At 42.3% G+C, this 12,173-nt stretch overlaps 1 protein-coding gene across 2 annotated transcripts in view; it reads left to right on the plus strand.

Annotated features, from left to right (window-relative positions):
* The window catches only part of LOC137432316 (transient receptor potential cation channel subfamily M member 5-like), a 107,066-nt gene that overhangs the window by 23,776 nt on the left and 71,117 nt on the right, over window positions 1-12,173 (plus strand). For both annotated transcript variants that reach the window (XM_068124143.2, XM_068124142.2), the window contains 3 exons: window positions 1,425-1,587; window positions 5,466-5,628; window positions 9,115-9,281. In XM_068124143.2, the coding sequence (XP_067980244.2) occupies window positions 1,425-1,587; window positions 5,466-5,628; window positions 9,115-9,281 (493 nt within the window). The remainder of the gene's footprint in view (window positions 1-1,424; window positions 1,588-5,465; window positions 5,629-9,114; window positions 9,282-12,173) is intronic.

The following is a 12,173-nucleotide window of genomic DNA, read 5'->3' on the forward strand; positions in this document are numbered from 1 at the left end:
AGAACAGTTTTCTGGACTTTCTTTCTAAACGCTTAAAGCTAAAGATTTCAAACTTGGCACATGGTTTCCTCATGATATGTTACAGGTCAAGTTCGAACTTCACGACGTTTCGATCATTTTTGACAAAGTTATGGCACTTTGAACTTTGGGAATTCTGATAATTCTGATGATCCTTAACTCAGTGCCATTTTAAGTTTTAATTTCCTTTAAAAAAGATTTTCTCTGCAATAATTGGACCGTTTGAGATCAAATTTTCACTGTAGGAGGGACTCGGTCTGTAGAATATTTTAATGGTAATTATGACGTCACAGGTCACGTAGTTCGGCCGCATATTGTTTTTCGTGAAAACACAAAAACCCCTTTTTCTCTGCAACGGCTGAACAGATCGAGGCCAAACTTTGCAGGCAGAATCGCATACCTATGACGAACAAAAAAGTCAACGAGCATCACGTCATGCGTCACATGGTTTCAGAGTTATGACGTTTTTAAGCATGAACCTTTAAAACCGAGCTCCTCCCTCATTTTTGATCCAATCGAGGGGAAACTTCACAAATTTGTTCAGCATGTCAGTCTACTAAAATGTCATTTTGGTATTTGCGATAGGGCACGTGGTTTGGCAGATATCGTTAATTGAACGAAAATATTTTTAAAAATGGATATCTCTTGTTTATTCTAGAGTTCTCCTCAAGCCGCACCGCGCGCCCTCAGCCTCGTCTCGCGAACGTCTACAGCGCGACACAGCGCTTTCCGGAGGGGCGGAGCCAAGCCGAACAACATACATATGCACATCGATCATTGATCGTGAACCGGAAAAAATATTAAATTACTGATATTTAGCGACTCAAAAGGTTCTTTATCAAAATCTTATTTTCTCGTGCTTCTGCTGACCTGTCTGCAAGGTGTATAAATCGAAGTCCCGAGTGCGAATCACAGGTGAGCCCATCCTGAGGTAATTAGCGATTGGGAACGATTCGGAACCTGTGGATAAATAACCCTTGGTAATTTCCCCAACAGTTTTCCGGACGACAGACTGCCGGTAGGGGACATGTATTGCAGCGCAATACTCAGAATGCTTGTTTTTCAAGATATTCCGCTCACAAGGTTCAGACATACATGGCATCAGACATACATGGCTTATGTTGGATTTTGACGTGGGTTGCACCCACACACCAAATTCAAATGCGGTCCTTCGCTTACGCACGCACGCACGCATGTACGCACGCGCGCACGCCCGCACGCACGCACGGACGGCCGGAAGGACACACGGACGGAGGGGAAAACCATAGTCCCCCTTTCGCTCCGCGGTGCGACGGGGGACAATAACGAGGTTTGAAAAGAAGAGGCATCATGATGATGGGAACAACTTGTGCTTCATTGCATGACGGGTTGAGGTGCCATGTGCTTTGGATGCCATGTTTCCGCAGCCAGCACTGTTGCTGTGGACGGGAGAAGGTGAAACACGCATCAATTGCCAACACCAATACAGTGGTGTCCAACATCGTATGGGACAAGGGAGAGCACACAACCCTGCTCCCAACAGACTCCTATGGAGGTGTGCATATGAGCCCTGCAGCAACTGCAACCAAGGTATTGTTTGTCTGTGTGTCCATGCACTGACAATTCAGTCTTTAATTGCCTCCTTTTTATGCCTCCGTTGACGAAGTCGCCGGAGGCAATTTGTTTTCAGGTTGTCCGTCCGGCTGTCCTTTCGTCCGTCCGTCCGTCCTCAATAGGTTTTCGTTAACGCAATAACTTGAGAACGCTTGAAGGGATCTTAGTCAAATTTGGTGCAGGTATGTATAATGAGGTACAGATTAACTGATTAGATTTTGGAGTCACGAGGTCGAAGGACAAAGGTCAGAGGTCTTGTTAGATAAAAATACTGTTACCACGATAACTTGTGGACCAATGATGGGATTCTGACAAAATTTGGTACACTTATGTAGAATGACATAAAGATGAACTGATTCGATTTTGGGGTCACGAGGTCGAAGGCCAAAGGTCAGAGGTCTTGTTAGATAAAAATACTGTTACCACGATAACTTGTGGACCAATGATGGGATTCTGACAAAATTTGGTACACTTATGTAGAATGACATAAAGATGAACTGATTCGATTTTGGGGTCACGAGGTCGAAGGCCAAAGGTCAGAGGTCTTGTTAGATAAAAATACTGTTACCACGATAACTTGTGGACCAATGATGGGATTCTGACAAAATTTGGTACACTTATGTAGAATGACATAAAGATGAACTGATTCGATTTTGGGGTCACGAGGTCGAAGGCCAAAGGTCAGAGGTCTTGTTAGATAAAAAATACTGTTACCACGATAACTTGTGGACCAATGATGGGATTCTGACAAAATTTGGTACACTTATGTAGAATGATATAAAGATTAACTGATTCGATTTTGGGGTCACGAGGTCGAAGGCCAAAAGTCAGAGGTCATGTTAGGTAAAAGATAGTTACCGCGATAACTTGTGAACCAATGATAGGATTCTGACAAAATTTGGTACACTTATGTAGAATGATATAAAGATGAACTGATTCGATTTTGGGGTCAAGAGGTAAAGAGGTTAAAGGTCAAAGTCTGTAATGTGTCTATAACTTGACAACGGCTGAAGTGATCTAATTCAAACTTGGTACATGTATGTATAATTATGTAAAGATTAACTGATTGTATTTTCGGATCCAGAGGTCAAAGGTCAGAGGTCATGTCAGGTAAAAATGTGATAACTTGTGAACAGCTGAAGGGATTTAAATTAAAACTTGGTACAGGTATGTATAATGATGCAAAACATGAACTGATTACATTTTGGGGTCAATACGTCAAAGGTCAGAGGTCATGTCAGGTAAAAATGTGATAATTTGAGAATAGCTGAATGTATTTAAAGCAAACTTGGTACAAGTATATATAATGATGTAATAATGTGGGCAGAGGCATATCGGTCGACGTCGTGACGTCGAAGAGTGCCGTTCTAGTTCTGTTTGTCATACTAATCTCGTCCCATCACATGGAATGATGGCCTTATAGCATACCTTCCATTGACACCTAATTGATTTCACATTTTATTGTAAGGACTCTTATTAGAAGCTGCCAGTTTACTCTGCAGGAAAGTTGGCCTAGTGTCAGGTGTGCTTAAATCTTCTTTATTTATTAGACATTATACAGATGGAAATGAACATTTGTTTAACTCTGCGCGCGTGGTACATCACATACAGTGAATTTCACCTCCATGTGCCTTGTATTCATTGTCATTGAAAAAACGCTTCTGTGCACCGCCCTTGAGGCTTGGTTGGCAAGCCACCATCTACAATTCCAATCGAAGAAAAATGTTTTTTGAGTTTGTTTTATCCTCAAAAATGGACCGTAGTGAACACACATTCGTGTTAAAGATTGGCCTTTAAAATCCACCCTTATAAACCCACCCTTCTGCAGGGCGCAATCCATATGAGCTTCCTTCATGAACTTTGAACCATATGAAGCCGATGGGTCAACCAGAACAGTTCAGAGCTGAACCTTTTGCCAACTCTTCTCGGCGAAACTGATGATTTTGGAACCATCTTTAAGGAAAAGATGCACTAAACAAACAGATCTTTTTGACGAAGTTAGCTCTGTCGTTGCATCGCTAAGGCACCACCATTTTATCGGAATATCGCCATTACTCCGCCCTCAGAGCACGTGGCAAATTTGATTTGTGGAGACAGCGTAACATTTTTCCCAAGTACTGCTAAACTGAAGGTATTTCAAAGTGCAAACTAGGCGATTTCTGTTCTACAATGTTCAAATAAATAGTTCAATTGAAATAAGATCAAAGTTTTAAAGGCTGCAGAAAAAACAAAAACATTTATTTGGAAGTTTACCATTTATTAAGTCGTTCCTCGATCATAGAAATATATCGACAGACAGACAAGATTGAACCAATTGCTTAACCCCGCTTTGCGCTATGCATGAGGGGTAATATATTGCATTGAAGTAGTTTCTTGTTCATCCAAAGTGAAGGTTTAAATATGAAGAAAGTCTGTCGGAATGCTGTCACCCATCCCCTTATGGATTTGTCTGTTGGTGTTATTCTCACACCATGTGCTCTTTGGAATTCATGCTGCCACACAACACTGCAACCATTTCGGAAGTACAGCTCCACAATTAGTGCCCTCCGCTGAAGTCTCCACTTATCCATGATGAATTCAACCCTTAAGATTAACCTGCAGCAGAAAAACAAACAGTACATTGCCTTCAGCACAATTTACAATGCAAATACAGTCACGACTTATCGCCGACCCTGTGTAATGGACTGGAATAAATGATCAGTTAATTACTTTAAATTACAGTGCTGATTTGTTTGGAAAAGTTGCAATGTCACATTAAGTTGCTAGCTTTATCCTTAAGTAAACCCCAGACGTCCTTTTTTAGCCGCGTCGCAGACGCTGGTCGTAGAGTGCCCTCTGCTGTTGTTGTTGTTGTTGTTCTTCTTCTTGTTCTTCTTCTTCTTGTGCTTGCAGAGAAGACAAAACCTCAAAGCTCCACCCATTCTGGGAACCATAGCTCCACCCATTTTGGGAGAGGCTTCATATAAACAAATATCCACCATTTTATTAACTCGCATAGCTTTGAGGCCTGTTTTGTAGGCCCGTGGTGTCTTCCTCTCTCACACAGTTTTATTTCAAATCAAATTCGATATATCATTTCATTTTTCACAGTCGCTAACATAGTTTTAGACTAGGTTGAAAAAAAACGGGAAGAAAATCCGATGAAAGTTGCCCTTTATAGAACGAAATGAATTCTCAAAGGCCTGTAACTTCAAGTCCATTGAGATATATATTTTTTAAATCGCGGCATGGTCAGTCATACACCGCCCGAAATAACAGATGGGAAAATGCCGAGATATATATATTTTGTTTAAATCGCGGCATGCTCAGTCATACACCGCCCGAAATAACAGACGGGAAAATGCTGAGATATATTAAAAATTCGTCCATTTGATGACAATCGTCACGATGAAATATTTAATTTATACGTCGTCACAATAATGTGGAGAGAGGAGCATAGCTTCGTTCACGTGTCGCCACATACGGGAAATTGCCGAGATATATTTTTTTAAAATCGCGGCATGGTCAGTCATACACCGCCTGAAATAACAGACGGGAAAATGCCGAGATATATTAAAAATTCGTCGCCACACACGGGAAATTGCCGAGATATATTTTCACTTTGCACAAAAATAACATCAAGTAATCGAATCAATAGGAATGTCCTGTGCCTATAACATCGACGTTATAGGCACAGCTGCATCTAGGCATTGTGTAACATCGACGCGGCTTTTGTTTTAATTAAAACTTTTTGTACTTGTTTTACCATCTTCTCTACACATGTGTATACAATGTCATTTTATAACTTCTACACTCTACCTGTGTATACCATGTTACGCTTTTGTAATGTCCTTGCCCTGTTATGTTCCTGCCAGTTTGTTCGTGCGGCAAGTGACACGGAGCCCGCACTTCTGTATGAGCTGCTCACCGTTGCCTGGCGCTTGGCACCCCCGAACCTACTCATTTCTTTCATCGGACATGATGCCACTCTTAGCTCAAAAATGCGCACGGCCCTCTGTCTAGTTGCTAATAGCACCGGTAGGTAAATCTCAACAAGTTACTGTTTCCATCTGTATTTACATCAATATGCAGACAATTGTGAACCTATTACAGTGGCCTGCAAAAGTATTCACCCTCCTCCAAAATTTTCACATTTAATGCCACCTGAGCTTATTTCATGATGCTTTCAAATGAAACTTAATACATAAGCAAACTACTCTAAAGTGATAAAGCTAAAAAATGCAGATAAAATGTGCATAAGTTAGATTTACAGAGGAAATCAGATGATTTTTCAGTCGCATAAATATTCAAACCCTTTGCCTAATTTTTATTTATTTATGTTGGAGGCTCCAGGCACGAACTATGTAGCCCTCATCGAGGCCAGGCCTTAAATATAAGAGAAGAAAAGTGTATGATGAAAAATGTATGATGTTTGTTTGTGAGAAAGATTGAAGCTCGCTCGGTAGCTGTAGTTTGAGTGAGACAGAAAGAAAATTCAACAATTCTGACATGGAGAGTGTAAGATGGTTCCAGGCACCACTTTAACGCTCCTAAGTCCGAACGGTAGCACCATGCTGAACGGTTGCTGCCTTCAATCTACTACCTAAGGAACTGGTTCAACCGGATGAGTGTTTTTTTGGAGACACCATCTCCTTACTGGATGGCCGTTGGCTCCCAGAGGGAGCTCATCCGCCCTTTGACAGGTATTGTTTTTAGTCCTGTGGGGTGTCACAGTCACCCTCCCCACTGGCAAGCCAGTGAGGGTAGCCAATTTAGTCGCCGACTGCCCGACCATGCGGCAGGTAGCACTGGGTTACATGTTGCCAGTGGCAGTCAAGAGACTGACCTGACTTGCAAAATTAACCCAGTCAGATTGAACCCAGTGCCTAAAATTAACCTAGTGCTCATTAACCCTAAATCACCTCAGGAGCAAGTTATTTGATTGAAAGGTTAAACAAAACAAAACAAATGAAAGCACGGTAAATCGCCGGTTTCACCTTTATGTAATTGGTGCTTTAACTTAACAATTAATCCTCCCCACTTATCTAAGGAGTTTTAAGGTGCAACTCACTTGGTCAACCAAAAAGGCAAACATGAAGACCAAGGAGCTTTGCAAAGAGGTCAGACATAAAGTGGTGGAGAAGCACTGTTCAGGAGAGGGTTATAAGAAGATTTCAAAGTCACTCGTTATCCCTTTGAGTACGATGAAATCCATCCTTAGAAGTGGAAGACGTATCATACCAGCCACACTCTACCCAGATCAGGTCACCATCAAAACTCATCAGCCGGGCAAGCAGGAATTTGGTTCGGGATGTCACTGTGAATCCAACAATCACTTTGAAAGATTTACAAGGCTCTATATCTGAGATGGGGTTTGTGTTTATCAGACAACAATATCCCGTTCCCTTCACAAAGCTAGTCCTTATGGAAAGGTGGCAAGAAAGAAGGCTTTGGGAAACACACATTTAATGCGCTATTAAAAGATTAACATCATTCATCCATGACACCATCCGCCACGGTTATATCAGAATGAGCTGATTCATCATACGGCCACGAATTGTTCAACCCCAATATGGGGCCATTCAAAAATTACCTAACACTTTTTATTAGGGAGACGCATACCGTGTGTGCTGACAGGCTTGATTAAACCTTAGTAATAATTTTTATTCGACATTGATTACATTTTTCAGGGTCTCTCATCATGAGTAACACTCAAACTCAACCCAAACAAAGCCAATGAAAATCTGACGCAACAAATCTGGGCATTGTATAATCAGCAGAGGCCTATCTTAGGCCCACCGGAAAACCAAGATGGCGGCCATATTAGTATCAACTGGGTGCCATGGTAGGTGGAGTCAAGCGACAAATATGGGTGGGGTTTGGCAGCTGTCTGACCAATGGGTGAACATTAAAAATATTGACCTCAACAAGGACCACAACAACAACAACAACATCAACAACAACCATCGGAGCTCTTGTCGAACTGTGAGACTTGCAAGTAAAATACATGTAAAAGCTCATATAGAGTTTGCTAAAAAGCATCTTAATGATACTGCAGGCATGTGGAGAAACGTTTTCTGGTCAGACGAGACAACAATTGAACTTTTTGGTCTAAATTCATAGTGTTACGTCTGATGCAATCCTAACACTGCACATCACCCAGTCAACACCATCCCTACAGTCAAGCATGGTGGTGACAGCATCATGTTATGGGGCTGCTTTTATCAGCAGGGACTGGCAAGCTTGTCAGGACAGAAGGAACAATGGACGGTGCAAAGTGCAGGAGAATCCTTGATGAAAACCTGCTTGAGTCAGCCATGAATCTGAAACTGGATAAGAGATTCACATTTCAGCAGGAAAATTATCCAAAGCACAAAGGTAAGGCCACACTCAAGTGGCTGATTAAGAAGAAAATAAATGTTCTTGAGTGACCCAGTCAAATTCCTGACTTGAACCCAAATGAACATTTATGGCGAAACTTGAAGAATGCAGTCTATCAACGATCTCCATCAAACTTGGCAGAACTGGTGCAATTTCCATGTGAAGAATGGGCAAATGTTTCACCATCTCACTACAAAGCTGATAGAGACCTACTACCCAAAAAGACTTGTAGCAGTCATTGCAGCAAAACGTGCTTCCACCGAATACTGACTTTAGGGGCTGAATAATTTTGCAACCGGTGAATTTTAATTCATCCATGTTTTTTGTCCGTATTCCTGACAGGTAACCTCCAAAAATTCATTTGGAAAAATTGTTTCTACATAATTTGTAATCTATCTATAATTCCAGTAATCTCTGTGTGTGTGTGTGTCTGTGTGTTTGTTTGTCTGTGACCGCTGTTTCTCGACAACCACGGGTCCGATATACTTGAAACTTGCCAGGTATATTGCTGGGGACCTGAGGATGTGCCTTTTCAAGGTTTCATATTAATCGGAGAAGTAGTTACCGAGCTATGGCGATTTATTTACCAAACTAATCACAGAACAGGTTGCGGGGTAGGCCAGCCAATCACAGAACACGTTGTTGCGTAGGCGTGGCCGATGTGAATTCGAGGCGTAGCGGGCGCCATTTGGAGGAGCTGGGAGGACTCAGCGTGATAGAGTGAGCCTGAGTGAGTATATCAAGACAAGAACAAGATCTAGAAGGAGGTATGTACGGTGCGATATATTGTTTAGTTATCGTCGATGAGGAATTTGGGGTCGGAATGGGTGATCGGCCTGGGTGACTGGGTCTCGACTAGATGCTGGGCCGCACCAAGGAACGGGCACCCACGTACGGGCACGTCCTAGTTCATCTAAATGTGGCATTATTGGTAGGGGGTGGATATTTTTGCAGGCCACTGTAATCTGGATAATAATTATTGAGAGTCAATTTTTTTATAGTACTATTTTTGATAGTAAACTATAATATTATATTTTAGTTTCACTGTATTTGCATTATATTGTACTTAATTATCAATGTAACTTGGCATAAAGCAAAGTTTCAAATAAGATTTTGCTCCCATCACCCTCTCCTCTAACCCAGGTGCTTGGCTGTTGACCAGAGGTCTGGCGAGTGACCTGGTTTGCTCTGTGGGTCGTGTGGCCAGAGAATGCAAGTTGGCTTCCTTTGCGGGTTGTCAAAAGGTTGTCGCCATCGGTATAGCTCCGTGGGGCATGGTTCAAGGTCGTGATGTCTTCAGCAAGAAACAGGTGAGTTCCATATCTTTCACCGACTTTCGTCACTCAATGTTCTCTACATTGTGTATTTTAGCAACAACCAACATAACAGAGTTTCACTCCAAGGTGCCTCATCCTTATGCAGGTAACCTTTCAAAATTATCTGTAGGATTTCCAGTATGGAATGCATTCCTGAGCTCATATCACACCCACAAGTATAGAAGAAAAATTCCGCTGCTCATGAACTTTAAAATAATAACTTTCCAGCCTGGGACCAACGTTTGATACCAGCAATGATTTCCCACCAAAGAGGTCAGGAGTATGAATATGTTGGAACTGGGTCACTACCCTCAACAGCACATGCAGTAACTCATTTGGACAACTCCTGACGGTCATTGTCATCCACCTTACTTACGCAATTTCGGCTTCCTTATTACCTCCACCACCAAAGGTGGATGGAAGTTATGTTTTCACCCCTGTGTCTGTCTGTCTATCTGTTTGTATGTCTGTCCGTTTGTGAACAAGATATCTCAAAAAGTTGTGGACGGATTCGGACGAAATTTTGCGGAGATGTAGCATATGTGACACGTACGAAATTATTAGATTTTGGTGAAGATCTAGATTCGGATTCGGCTACTAGAATTTTTAAAGTGATTCTTCACCATTGGGAGATAGAGCCAAAAACGGTACATAGCAGGATATCTCAAAGAGTTGTGGACGGATTTGGACGAAACGTGGTGAACCGGTTGTGTGTGTGACAAGGAAGAATCGATTCGATGTTGGTGAAGATGTGAGTATGCATTCGGATATGAGAATTATTTAATTTATGAAGTGATTATTCACCATTGGGAGATAGGACCAAAAACGATACATAGCAGGATATCTCAAAAAATTGTGGACTGAATAAAAAATTTGATCAAATGTGATTCTGTATTGTGATTTTCTGGTCTACTCTGAGATACAAAAGGTAAACTGTTCACCTGGCTGAGGTATGATCTCTACTGAGTGGCGTTCTAGGTTTTTATGCTATATTGTTCACCACAAAGCCTGGGTCACTAGGTCACTGTGACCTAGTTCTAGGTCACTCAAGGTGGGGGCTACACAAAGGAAAGTATATATATATTAGACAGAAAGGAGGAATCTATTGACATTCCTTCTGAATTGGAGTGGGGGGGGGGTGGAGGGGGGAGGGGGAGGAAGAGGGGGGGAGGAGGGAAGGGGAGGAAGAGAGGGGGAGGAGGAGGGAGGGGGAGGCGGAGGGAGGGGGAGGAGGCAGAGGAAGGGGGGGGGTGGGTGGAGGGAGAAGGGGGGAGGAGGAGGGGAGGAGGAAGGGAGGAGGAAGGGAGCAAATTAATTTGCTCCAACCTTCATCGTGCGACCCTTAGTCCTTCTGTCGTCTATCTCGAGCTCTTTTTAAAAATTCTTTCTCTAATGTCCCCTTTTTAAAATGCAATCGAAGAACTCAGAAGAAACTGCTGTTTTTGGTTCTTGATTAAATGTTCAGTGAAAAGTATGGATATGGATCTTTCTTATGTTTTTCAACGCTATTTATACAAGTTATTTTCTTTTTTATATTTGTATTCCCTTTGTGTAAATCAGGTAAAAGAGAAAGGGAAACAATAAAGGCCTGATTTGTGCTAAAGATGAATTAAGTGATTATTTCATGATTTAGTTCTTAAGGTTATTATGTTTATCTATCTATAATTCCAGTAATCTCTGTGTGTCTGTGTGTGTGTCTGTGTGTATGCGACCGCTGTTTCTCGACAACTACCGGTCCGATATACTTGAAACTTGCCAGGTATATTGCTGGGGACCCGAGGATGTGCCTTTTCAAGGTTTCATATTAATCGGAGAAGTAGTTACCGAGCTATGGCGATTTCTTTACCAAACTCCGCAAGCCGTTCGCTTTGGACCAAACCATTTCATGTAAATAGAGGGGGGGGGGGGGGGGGGGATTGTCACCGTACTCGCAAGCCGTTCGCTTTGGACCAAACCATTTCATGTAAATAGAGGGGGGGGATTGTCACCGTACTCGCAAGCCGTTCGCTTTGGACCAAACCATTTCATGTAAATAGAGGGGGGGGATTGTCACCGTACTCGCAAGCCGTTCGCTTTGGCTTTGCGAATGGACCAAACCATTTCATGTAAATAGAGGGGGGGGGGGATATAATTTTAGATATATATATAGTACGGGCATGCCCTAGTTATAAAGAATGTCGATTAGGTTTGAGTGGTATAAATATTTTGGTATAAATATAGGGGATTTAAAAATATGTTTCTTGAAATAGTCGTATTACAATATCTCAACTGCAAGTTTTACGTGTGATCAGCTTTCTAACCCTGTTCCCATTTAAATTTGGTTTTATTTATTTATCTATTTTATATACTTGGGCTAAGGCTCGTTATAGAGCTCACAAACACGGGCATACTTATGAGACAAACACTAAACACAGCCACTGAGCAAGGGCGAAGGGCCGTCACTACCGTCACTTTCCGGGATACTCTGGGTACCAGCGCGCTTTTCTCACCGTACTCAGCAGGGGAATTTCCTCCTCCCCATGGATGCCAATGCATTAGAAGTGCATTAGATTAGCCTAAATGTGCGCTGAGTGGGTTCATCAAAAATGTAGTGGTCTGAGAGGGTCATTAACCAGTGTGGCAGCTACATTCAAGTGTAAGGTGTGCACAGAGGGAGCTGCAGATGGAGGAGATGTTGAGTTGGATCTTGGAGACGGCGTGAAGCTGGAAGGTGTGAAAACATTTTGCTACCTCGGAGACATGCTGAATGGAGAAGGTGGATCAGACTCGGCAACGGTTGCTAGAGTGAGATGTGCATGGAAGAAGTTTCGGGAACTGAGTGGCGTGCTGACGAGGATGGGAGTGTCGTTGAAGCTGAAGGGAAAGGTGTATTCTGCATGTGTGAGA

The sequence above is a fragment of the Myxine glutinosa genome, chromosome 8, assembly GCF_964187855.1.
Source record: "Myxine glutinosa chromosome 8, kmMyxGlut1.1, whole genome shotgun sequence".
Lineage (NCBI taxonomy): Eukaryota > Metazoa > Chordata > Myxini > Myxiniformes > Myxinidae > Myxine > Myxine glutinosa.